This window comes from Vigna unguiculata, chromosome 2 (genome assembly GCF_037176805.1).
Source record: "Vigna unguiculata cultivar grain cowpea cultivar isolate G323 ecotype 2 chromosome 2, ASM3717680v1, whole genome shotgun sequence".
NCBI classification, from domain to species: domain Eukaryota; kingdom Viridiplantae; phylum Streptophyta; class Magnoliopsida; order Fabales; family Fabaceae; genus Vigna; species Vigna unguiculata.
In genome coordinates this window covers 28,448,425-28,461,367 of record NC_140793.1, presented here as the reverse complement: position 1 = coordinate 28,461,367, position 12,943 = coordinate 28,448,425, and the positions used below count along the sequence as shown (strand labels likewise).

Below are 12,943 nucleotides of genomic sequence, written 5' to 3'. Positions count from 1 at the left end.
TCTATAGACTCTGCAATTCTCTCTAACACCCCTTTTCCAAGTAAACTCATGCAAGATTCATTCTAGAGCTTTTATAAACTTACCAGCGTGGCATGATGCTTTCCTCACAGTCCCTTTTCATTGGCTGCATTTTGAAAATTAAAAAAAAAAAAACGTAATTACCCAATTTTTATCATCTACATTTTAGTCGTGGACTTTAAGTTTTCAAGAAATTAAATTATATGATTTTATTTCCTCCCAAGATCAGTCATCAAATTTTGTATACTGTTGATGATGATTTGTCAATAGGGAATGTAATTATGTTATAGGATTATTTTAGTTTCTTTTTATTTGCCATTATCTTGAATTGATATAAAATAAAGGAAATAAATACTTCCAACCATTTCAGTTCTTTTTCAATTGCATCAATTAAATGTTTTTCTAATTTTTATAATAATGAGAATATTAATTGAAGGTTAAAATACTCCTTTCTTCTATGTTTTTGTTGAAAAATCTCAAATAGGTCCTAAGATTTTTTAGTCTCAATTAGGTCCATATTTTTGAAAATGTGTAACAATTAGGCTCATTCTGTTAGTATAGAGTTAACGGTGTTAAGGATATGCCACGTGTCAGCTTCTCATTTTTTTAAATTTTTAAATTTTTTTAAAATTTTTTTAAAATTTTTTTAAAATTTTTTTAAAATTTTTTTAAATTTTTTTTTAATTATTCATGCCACGTGTCACATTAATATTGTGTCACGTGTCAAGTCATTGTTTGAATCTCAATTTGGTCCATATATTTGTTATTTTAATTATATTTCAGTCCATTTTTTTTTAATTTTCAATTTCATCATTTCCAAATTGAGATCAAATTTAACTTTTATATAAATTTTATAATGATATTTCTATTAAACATTTTAATAATATTAAGTTTATTTTATATTTTGTTTTAAAATTTTAAAATATTTATTTTAACTTGTTACAAAATTGTTTTAAATAATTTATATACAAATGTTAGAGTTGGTTTAAAATTAACAATTTTATAAATTTAAATATAAAATTTTAAAATAATTTTGTAAAAAGTTAAAATAAATATATTTAAAAAATTTTAAAAAAATGGACTGAAATGTAATAAAAATAACAAATATATGGACCAAATTGAGATTCAGACAATGATTTGACACGTGTCACCTTACTGACTTGACACGTGGCACAATACTTACGTGACACGTGACATGAATAATTTTCAAAAAAAAATTCAAAAAATTCAAAAAAAAAATTAAAAAAAATTAAAAAATTTTTAAAACAAAATTCAAAAAAATTCAAAAAAATGTGGAGCTGACATGTGGCACATTTTTAACACCGTTAATTCTATACTAACGGAATGGGCCTAATTGTTACACATTTTCAAAAATATGGACCTAATTGAGACTAAAAAAAATCTTAGGACCTATTTGAGATTTTTCAACAAAAATATGGACCAAATGAGTATTTTGACCTTAATTGAATATATAGATTCACAAGATGCATGCATATAATTCTAACCATTTATATTTTTTCAATTGCAGCACTTAGATATTCCTTCAATATTATAATCATAAAAAAAAATTGACTGAACTGACAAAAGAAATGCATATCTTAAAAAAAAATGTTTCTAATAGTCTTTGTATACAAATTTTAAAATGAAACACAAATTCAAAATGTTCATTATAATTAAAAATTAAACAATATGTTAAGGTAAACGTGTTTTAAGATTGTTACTCATATCTTTTATTTGATTTTTTCACTAAAATCTAGTCTTGAAAAAAAAAAAAAATATATATATATATATATATATATATATATATATATATATATGTATATATATATATATATAAATTAACAGTGAAAAATTAGTCTTGAAAATATTAAAAAATATACATATAAAAGTTAACAGTATTTATAATACATTTCCTCTTAGGCTACCATAGCTAAATATTTTGGATTTTCTTACTATTTAATTATTGCGATGGAAATGTATATAAATTAACAGTGAAAAATTAGTTTTCAAAATATTAAAAAATATATATATATAAAAGTTAAAAGTGATAAGTATTTATAATACATTTCCTTTTACGATACCATCGCTAATTATTTTGGATTTTCTTTTTATTTGACTATTGTGAAGGAAAGTATAACCTGCTTCTACAACCAATAAACATATATTCAACAATTAAACTTTCAAATTAACAACTTTTTATGAAATAATATTATATTTATAAGAACAGAATAATGTAAAATTAATTTGCTTCTAAAAAAACATATATTCAAAAATTAAAATATCAAATTAATATTTTCTTTATGATAAATAAACCTTATTGATATTATAATTATAAGAAAAAAGTAATGTAACATTATTTTTCTGTAGTACAAAATTCAACTGTTTCGAGTTTAAAAGAGAAAATTAATAATATTTTTTTCTAAAATTGATGAGACTGCTTTCATGATACTTTTCAAATAAATAATCAAACAAAATAAACAGATTTATTATTTTTTAAAAGTATAAAACGAAAAAATTTAAAGTTATATTTTCTATCAACGTTTAATAGAGATGTTTTTTGTGTTAATAACTTGTATATTGAACAAATTTAAACGTATTTTTATAAAGTTGTTTTTCTACTGTCTTTCTAAATAAAACTTGATGAGGACTTCTTTATAAAAGGCCTTGTGTGGTGTGGAAACTTTATCTTTAAAGCTTCTTTTTTATTTACTCTCTGTTCACAATCTTTTGGTATCTAGACTAGAAGCATTTATTTTTGAAGCAAATAGACCGGAACCTTTTGTTGATGTTTCTACTTTTTCGTTGGTTGAAACTTACGTGTTATTGCAGAGTACAGTGGCAAGAAACTTTGCAAGGACCATTACCATGTGCATGAAGCAGGGTTAAATAAGTACTCATTGTAGCTAGCTAGAAACTTTGCAAGGACCATTACCATGTGCATGAAGCAGGGTTAAATAAGTACTTATTTTAGCTTATTTTTTTAAGGAAAGTGAGAGTTTTTTATTTGATCAAATGTCATTCGCCATGAACAGGGGAACTATGCAAGAGAAAAAGTAGTGGTGAACATTGGTTTTTTTTACCATGTTAGGTAATTTGAAAAGAAATTACAATATAAGTTCATTTTTGGAAAAAATATTATAGGAAGATAAGTCGCACGATAATGGCATGACTTTGTCATGAATAAATTATGGGAATAAGAGCAATTTCAATTAAGCATATTCAAAATTATATCATTTCACAACGATTCCAGTAGATCAAAGAAAAATTTTCAAAGTTATAAACGACTTCACTTAACTTAATTTTTACATTAGACACCACTTCTGATGAGATGAAGTCATTTGAAAACGCCATGACTTTAATGGAATAGAATTTCTATTGAAGTTATCGTTATCTAGTACGACTTATTTGTAAATAAATCTTTTCATGTTCTCATTTTTTAATATTAAATTTAATAAAAGATTACAAATTTTGTTGAATAATTAATACGAGAAGAAAGTAAATATATAGGTGAAGAAGAAAAATAGATTTCCTTCATACAAAGTACATCAGCTTACTAATTAGTGGATGACATTGAAATTAAAGTAAACAAAGTTGATGTAATGCACTGATAAGAGTTACACAAAATTAAATTTAACTGTCTATTTGAGCAGTTGCTTCTGTTATGACTAATATTTGTGCAAAGTGAACATTTATTTGATTTGTATGGAAGTGACTGGTCCATCTCATTGTGGATACAACTTGTACTTGGTCTTCATGATTGTTTGTGTCACATGTGGGGGTCAGGAATTAAATTTAGATCAATAATATTCATTTTGAACAGGCTGAAATTACACTTCATAAGCCTTGAAAATATTTTGGAGACTATGCCAGGATCCACAAATGTTGTAGGCGGTAAATGGGAGGATGAGCAAACAAACATTATATGAGGACAAGGTAGGTGAAAAACATGAAACTCCCCGCAATCACACCACCAATCATTTAACTTACCAGGGTATTGCATTGGACGACGTCCAAGTTGGAAAGTGGAAATCCCCTAAACATTGAAGACTGAATTCTGCTGATTATATCTCTAGACTCGGCACTTGACATATTGTTGTTAATTTTTTCTTAATAAAGTATAAATATCCTCCAGATATTGGTGGCCATGGCCAACTCATAAAATGCATTCAATCTTTGTCCCTCATTCCATGAAACATTTTTTAGTTTTTTCAAAAAAAAATTTAACAAAAGCACAAATTGACAATGATCTTTTCCCCCACCATAAGCCTAGTTCACTTTTCCAATGATAATTGGTCTATCCAATAAGTTGCTTGTTGAAATTCAACTCTCATAACAAATATCTTTGCTTGAAGTGTGGGTTGTTTCATTTCATAACCCGTGACAAATTCAATATAAGAATTAGGCAACAAAATAACAAAGTTTATTGCATTTGAAAATTGAAAAATAATTATTATAGGTACCCATGTTTAGTAGATGTCTCTTCAATCCTGCATTTTTGAACCATTTGTTGAAATTAGAGGCAACATGACAAATGCAATAAACGGATATGAGTCCATTTCCTTCCCAAGCAACTTCCAAAGACTGTAGTGCTGAAAGTATGGTTGTGCCTCTATTAGTGATCAAGCATACTTTTGGTTGAGGTGTCACATATTCTCGTAACAGTCGAAAGAACCAAATCATAGCTTCATTTGTTTCACCTTCAACAATAGCAAATGCTAATGGAAAGATGTCGCAGTTGTCATCTCGACCATTTTTTGTCAATAATGTGCCATTGTATCTTCTAGTCAAAAAATTACCATCAACTTGCACTACTGGATTGCAATAGTTGAATCCATCAATGTGAGGCTTAAAAGACCAAAAAACCCTTTGTAAGATGTATAATGACATGTCTTGTACACTGTCAACAATATAAAGACGATTGACATATTTAACAATTGTGTCAGTATTTCTATTCTACACAACTTAAAACCATCTAAAAAGATTATTATAAGATTATTCTCAGTCACCGAATTCCATGGCAAGTTCCTTTTGTTTCGCATTCCATGCTTTTCTATATGTCAGTATATCCTAGATGATTTTTTATTTCAGCAACCAAACTTTTAATAAGGATCGAAGGATTCGACTTTACCAAATTTACGATGATTGTAGTAATTTGGACAAAGTCTAAATTAACTCGATCATCAAAAATATATATTGACAAACATATATATATGGCGCCTCTGTATTTTTGATTTCGCATTGTCTCTAGATTTTGCTAAATGAAGTTCAAATTCTAAATTAGCAGTCAATTCCATAGTTTGGGCAACGTGCTACATAGGAATTTCATTAAGCTCATTGGGCCATGCAGTAATTTGAATTTTGCCAAAGTATTCCAATTGACCATTTGAATTATGATCAACTTCACTAAAAAGACATAAGAGGCGGAACATAAAGAAATTGACCTCAGTACCATGCTGCATGGATAGTAATGTGGAACGATCACTATAATCATCCAATTGAAAGTATTAATGTCACTGAAAATGGCCATCTACATGAACAACAACATACATGTCATCAACCATGTTATCCATTATATTTCGCCTTTACAATCATCATCCAACGATAAAGTAAGTCACATATATTCAACAATTTATTGGGATTTATTTTCATTTAACTAACACTTTCCTTTTTTTTTATTACAGTACAACAGGCCATAAAAGTCTACCCAACCTCCACCATACACTCCTTATCAGCATGTTACGTGTTCTTCATATGTCCAACAACCACAATATTAGTCGTTTGATCAATATAGTTTTGAACCACTGTTTTTTCCACCATACATGGATGTGTCACAAACAATGTCTTCACAGACTCCATTAGAGCAAGTTCCATATACATACAACACTTTTCATCAACAACAAATACTTTGTCTGATCCTATACAAAATTTGTTTGCAACTTCATATCAACACCTCCATCCACATATCACATATCCTTCTAACAATATTATCGGCCTACAATGCTGCTACAAATGCTAGAAGATGTCAATCAAAGACCACAACATAAAGATAATAATGATGACGATCCAACTCAACCTCCTCAAATGAAACCCAGACGATAAAGAAAAAGACTTATTTGTGACACAAGATCTCATAGATAACTTTTATGCCATTTCATAATGAACAAATCATAATAAAATATTTTCATTAATTATATTTCATATTTATTGACCACACTTTGTTATTTAACTAAATAAACAATATCTCATTTTTATTCAATCCCATTTGTTTATTTTTCTAACACCAAAATCGTCCAAAAATAATATGACATTGTCATTAACACTAAAAATATTCGTATATCATACAATTTATGCATTAGAAGACTAACTGAAGTCGTACACACGACTTTGAACAAATGATTAACTTAATTAAAGTCATATAAAAATGACACAATTTCACTTTTCCATCGAAAAATCTTGTTATTTTATCACAAATTAAAGTTATTTTAATCGAAATTGTCTTAGACCGATATGATTTTTTTTAGAATGAAGTCATAATAAATTTTCACGACTCTGTCCTTCGTGGAAATTTAAAAATAAAAAATTGTACTACTTTAATAAATTTGAAATCGAATTGCATCAGTATTATAAAAAAAAAAAAAACTATGAATATTCTGTTGCTGAGTATGACATAAGAATATAACTTTACCTATTATACTTTAGAGTTTTTATTAACTCTATGTTCACAATCTTTAAAAAATTATTAGAAATATCAATAATTATATTTATAATCATAATAGGTTTTTTCACATGTTTCTCTTTCATTTCTATCCTCTATTTCTGTCCATCCATTTAAAATGTGGTTAATGTTATAGATTTCGAGTAATATTGGTAGATATCTAATCATTTGCTTTTCACGTGCATTTATTAAATAATAAATCATTTAATAAAGTTTCATAATTATGATAATTTTGAAACGACATTTAATGGAAGATTTACAAAAGTTTGCAATTACATGCTATTTTTTTCATTTACAAGAAAGTAAACTTTATTTTAAATGTTAATGTTATCATAAGAGTATATGTTATTTAAACTTTTAAATGCCGGAAAGATACACTGTTTAATTTAAATTAAATAAGAAATAGGTTAAAATACTCCGTTAGTCTTCGTTTTTTAGCAAAATTTCAATTTGGTCATCGTATTTTTATTAGTCTCAATTAGGTCATCATTTTTGTAAATTAGTATCAATTAGGTCATTTCCGTTAGTAGAGAACTAACACCGTTAGGTGCTACGTGTCAGCTTCTCGTTTTTTTGAATTTTTTAAATTTTTTATAATTTTTTATAATTTTATTTTTTTTTAATTTTTTTTAAAAAATATTTATGCCACGTGTCAAGTTTGTAGTGTGCCACATTTCAATTTGACACGTGTCAAATTATTGTATGAATCTCAATTTGGTTCTCATATTTGTTAATTTGATTTGATTTCAGTCCCAAATTTTTTTAAAATAATTTTAATTTCATGTGCTCCAAATTTAGAACAAATTTAATTTTTTTATAAATGTAATGATGATACTTTTATTACAAGTGATATTTCTATTACATATTTTTAACAACATTTAATTTATTTAAATTTATATTTTACATTAAACTTGATTTAAATTTTATTTTAAAATTATAAATATATAGATTAATAAATTTATATTCAAAATATTTGTATAATATTCAATATCAACAATATTTTAGAGTTGGCTTAAAAATAACAATTTTATAAATTCAAATGTAAAATTTTAAAATAATTTTATAAAAAATTAAAATAAATATATTTAAAATTTTAATATTAAATATAATTAATATTATTAAAATATTTAATAAAAATATCAATTTTAATAAAAATAATCATAACATTATATACAAGTAAAATTTGGTCTAAATTTGGAGTGCCTGAAATTGAAATTTTTTAAAAAAAATTAGGACTTAAATCAAATCAATTTAACAAATATGAAGACCAAATTGAGATTCATACATTAATTTGACACGTGTCACATATTAGATTGACACGTGGCACACTACAGAAGTGACACGTGGCATAAATATTTAAAAAAAATAAAAAATTTTTTAAAAAAATTCAAAAGAATTCAAAAAATTCAAAAAAACGCTGACACGTGGCACCTATTTAACGATGTTAGTTATCTACTAACGAAAAGGACTTAATTGATACTAATTTACGAAAATTAGGACCTAATTGAGACTAATAAAAATACGATGACCAAATTGAAATTCTGCAACAAAAATGAGGACCAACGAAGTATTTTAACCTAAGAAATAAAATTCATTACTAAAAACACACCGTTATTGTAAGAAAACTTCAAAGATTTTAAATAAATAAGGTCGAATTCATGCATTTTAAGGAAAGATGTATCTACAATAAAAGTTTAAAAAAAGATAAAATAGGAGTCTTCCAAAAATGTGATATATTACTAAGTAATAATAATAATAATAATAATAATAATAATAATAATAATAATAATAATAATAATAATAATTATTATTATAATAATAATGATGATTGAATTTATGAAGTTAGGATAAAGAAATTAATTGATATTATTAATAAATGTAAAATAAACTCTTGATATGTTGAATTTTATTGAGATTATTATGTTTTGACAATTTTTTTTTTGATAAATTTGGTAAAGTTTTCATAAATAGAATTAAAATAAATTATTTTTTATTTTTTAACCAAAATAAAAAAATAAAATAGTATTTTTCTATCTAAATAACTATTTGGATCCTTTATTTATGGTTCATTTTCAATTAGTTGTTTGTGGTTAGAAAGGATAATTGTGCTACACTAAGTAGTGAAGAGGCAGAAAAAATGGCTCAGATTTCAGTTTGGGTTTCATCCTATCGCCACCCTGTGCCGATGGCTGTCGTCGCCGTCACTTCGTCCACTCCCTTCATATTTCCCCAGAACGTTAAACCGCTTTCTCTCCCCTCTCCGCTGTCTTGCCTTTCTATCTCACCGCGCTTTCCCAGGTTTCCTTCTCGCCGCATACGCGCCTCCGCCGCTGACGACGCCGGCAAGCCGGCTGGGAAGATCTCTGACGAGTGGGGCGAAGACTACGAGCCTGAAGCCGAAGCGTCGTCGTCCAAGCTTCCCGACACGGATCCTCCCAAGGACGAGGACGAATGGCAGGAAGGAGGTGAAGCATCCGACGCCGGCGGATATATCGACGGCGGTAACGGAACTCCGGTCGCTGAGGCTCCGGCGGAGGAGGGAGTGGATGACAAGGTGGAGGGACTGAAGCGTGCTTTGGTGGATACTGTCTATGGCACCGAGTTAGGGATTCAAGCCGGGTCGGAGGTTCGTGCTGAGGTGTCCGAGTTGGTGACTCAGTTGGAAGCGGTGAACCCTACCCCTGCCCCCGTGGAGGAACCTGCACTTCTGGATGGGAATTGGGTTTTGCTGTAAGTATAAATTTCTTTAGGAGTTGTCATTTTTGTGTGTGATTTATTTTGTTTCTTGTGTTCGATGAAGTAAATTTTATTTAATTGACATTTTTTATAGTATACAGTTATTTTTATTCTAAATTCAACTAATCAGCCCTGGAAATGGCTTACAACCAGCAAATCGAGTTTGAAAGGTCATGGCGAAGTTTTACTTGAAAGTGTCAATGTTAGTATTGCAGTATTCAGAACCAAATGCCGACTTAATGAACTAGTTAACCACATTCCACGGGGAAGAATGATAATGTTTTTCTCTGTTTCTTTCTATTTTCCTTTTTCATCATTATATGAAACATAGAAGGGAGATTGCCATTTGTATTTTGGTTTCGTAAAGTTTCTCGGGTTTTTATTGGATCCATGTTTAATTTAATGGGCTTACATTGCTGGCTGATTGAAATTGAGGATAATAATCGGTGTAACAACTAACAAGTAATTTTTTCTACAGGAAAAACTCATAATTACAAACCTTTGAAGGCGTTGCTCTTGCTTCAGCACTTAATTTTCATTTTTACATTGAAATAAACTTAGAATGTATTGTATTAGTAGTTCTTAATTAAAGTCATTGTTTCTTTGCTTGCCAAACTGTTTTCAGGTACACTGCATCTTCTGAACTGTTGCCTCTCCTAGCAGCAGGAAGATTGCCTTTGTTGAAGGTGGAAAAGATTTCTCAAACAATTGATACCAGTAGCTTCACCATTATAAACTCCACAACACTGTCTAGCCCTTTTGCATCTTTGTCTTTCAGTGCATCTGCCTCATTTGAAGTTCGAAGCCCTGCAAGAATACAGGTATTCCCTTGAAAACATTATTATTTTATGAATGCCGATTTTTCAAAGACAAGGTAGTAAAATGACAAAAGGTTGTAGGGGTTTACATCTAAAGGTGAAAGGCACCAAAAGGGCATTTCTCATTGATGTATTATTTGAATGTTAAAAGAAGAGTAAGCATTTCACTGTATTACCATATAAATTAACTATTTGGGCCATAAAGGTAATGCTCACAATAAAATTAAAAGATTAAGACGTTTCACAAAACCATGAGTTGGTTGCGCCAAAAGTGTCAAAGCCTAATGCAAATTAGATGGTATGATCTTATTATTTTACAATCGTTGAAAACTGATTAAGGGTGTGTTTCACCTGAAACCAAAAATACATGCCTGTGGCGCTGAAAACAGTGATTTGATCAGCAAGACTGCAAGAGGCGCTGATGCTTCACCTTACTTCCTCAACAGCGCATTTTGATATCTTTGACTGTATTGGTTTATTGCCCAAAAAGAAATGAGAGGTTAAAGGATAGTCTGTGCAGCTAATATGATGTCAAAAGAAATGGTTTATAATGCTTATTGTTAATGATATTGCAATTCTTATGCTGCCAAATGTCGTATGTTACTCTATAGTTTGTTCAGTGTGCATATGAACTTTTTCTATTACAGAGATCAGAAAATTCTTGTTAACATTTCTGAATGCAAGCAGGTCACTTTTAAAGAAGGTGCAATACAACCTCCAGAGATAAAGTCTAAAGTTGACCTACCAGAAAATGTGGACATTTTTGGCCAAAAGCTCAGCCTACAGCCTCTGCAACAATCCCTTGTTCCACTACAAGGTGTGGTGGAAAACATATCGCGGGTCATTTCTGGTCAGCCAGCTCTCAAGATTCCCATCCCTGGTGAGAGGACAAGCTCCTGGCTTCTTACTACATATCTTGATCAGGACTTGCGAATATCAAGAGGAGATGGTGGTCTTTTCATTCTAGCCAGAGAAGGAAGTCCCCTTCTTGAGCAATAGGAAAGTAATTATAGTCTTTCTTCTTCTCCCATCCGTCATCGTCCCCTGAGAATAATCTGAAAGCTTTATTCAAAATGTCTCAATTCTTTTTCCTATAAAGCTGATGTATATTTGAAAATGACGGGTTATGTTTTCAGGCTGCAACTCTACAATAATAAACTATCAGAAAGATAGTGTCAACCCCTTATTAGCTTCGGTGATTATCAGACTGTTGTCTTAGTTGGGAGCTAGATTAAAATAATGTGAAAAATGTTTTTTTTTTTGTTGTTGCTGTTCTGCATACTTTGGAATTGGTTTTATTGATTTTTGCGACAAAACTTATTTGTTAAAAATTGACCTTTTTGTTTAAGGAATCATTTATTTATTGTGTTGTGTGCTTTGTTAGTTTTCAGAAAAGAAATTCGCCAATAAGAACAAAAAAAAATGGAAACGTTAAAACTTAATTTGTATGTCATCATCTATGTATAAAAAATAACCTGCCTTACATTTTTACGTAAGATCCATTCCATAGGCTGTCACTGACAATAACTTGGATTTTCTCATTCCGAACTAAATGTAAAGGAATTGATAACTATGTAGATGATGCATAGTTCGTAACGCCTACCCTGTCTGCCAGAGAAGTTAGAATTGTTAGAGATAAATGCAGTAATTTGTCTACACAGCGAAGCTGAAGTTTTAGTATTTATCACGTTGCACTTGGACTTTGGAGAAGAAAAATTATTTTGACAAATTTTTATAGATAAATTTGACAAAGTTTCTATAAATAAAATTAAAATAGATTATTTTTTTTTATAGTTTTTAATCAAAATAAAATAATAAAGTAGTACATTTTTTTACGTAAATAAATAATTTGTCAAAATTTGTTAAAATAATCTGTTAAAAAGAAATTGTTAAACTATTTTTTTTTCTTCGAGAAACATCTGAAAATCTCGCACCAACTTCTATTGAAGGGAATAAATACTGGTAGGTATTCATCAGCTTAACCTTTTCGGGCTTTGTTAGTCTCTGCATCAAAGTCACTAGTCAGCAAATTCTCGGGAGCAAAATATAGAACTAGAAAACCACTTTCACGATTCCTTCATCTGGTGAGTTAACAATACTTGCTATGTCTCCATTCGCATCTGTACTTCTGTGTCAGAACAATTAAAAAAATAACTGTTATTGATATTGTAGTTTTAGGATAATCATAACTTAATCTACTTTTTTTTTATCCATTTTTATTCTATTATTATAATATTTTTTTAATTATTATTTTAATTTTTTTAGTAATATAATATAATAATTTAAGAATGATTTGGAGTCAAAAGTTAAAAGTAAATCAACAAAAATAAATTAAAATATTATTTTCCACAAAGAAAACTCTAAAATGACTTTTGAGTTTCCAAAAATGGCGCATACATATCTATCTATCAGCACCCATAAATACCTTACTTTACTTGACATTCTCAAGCAAAGAATTTGAGTTCTCTCCTCTGATTCTCACCTCTTTCTCTAACAGTAAGAAGTGAATTTCACTTCCAATGAAGAATTCATTACAATATCATATAAACTCGATCGAATAACATATTATGCTACCTATATTGCATAAACACGGTATGCCTAACCAGTCGACGTATGGAGAAAATCAGACTACAAGTAGCACAAACCAAATTTGCTG

The 12,943-nt window shown here is 28.9% G+C and overlaps 1 protein-coding gene across 1 annotated transcript; it reads left to right on the top strand.

Moving 5' to 3' along the window:
• Nucleotides 1-8,811: 8,811 nt before the first annotated feature.
• Nucleotides 8,812-11,548, top strand: LOC114174168 (Plastid-lipid associated protein PAP / fibrillin family protein). The gene is made up of 3 exons (XM_028058950.2): nt 8,812-9,463; nt 10,095-10,290; nt 10,975-11,548. The coding sequence occupies exons 1-3, from the start codon at nt 8,871-8,873 to the stop codon at nt 11,284-11,286; spliced, it is 1,101 nt and encodes a 366-aa protein (XP_027914751.2). The 5' UTR covers nt 8,812-8,870; the 3' UTR covers nt 11,287-11,548.
• Nucleotides 11,549-12,943: the final 1,395 nt, after the last annotated feature.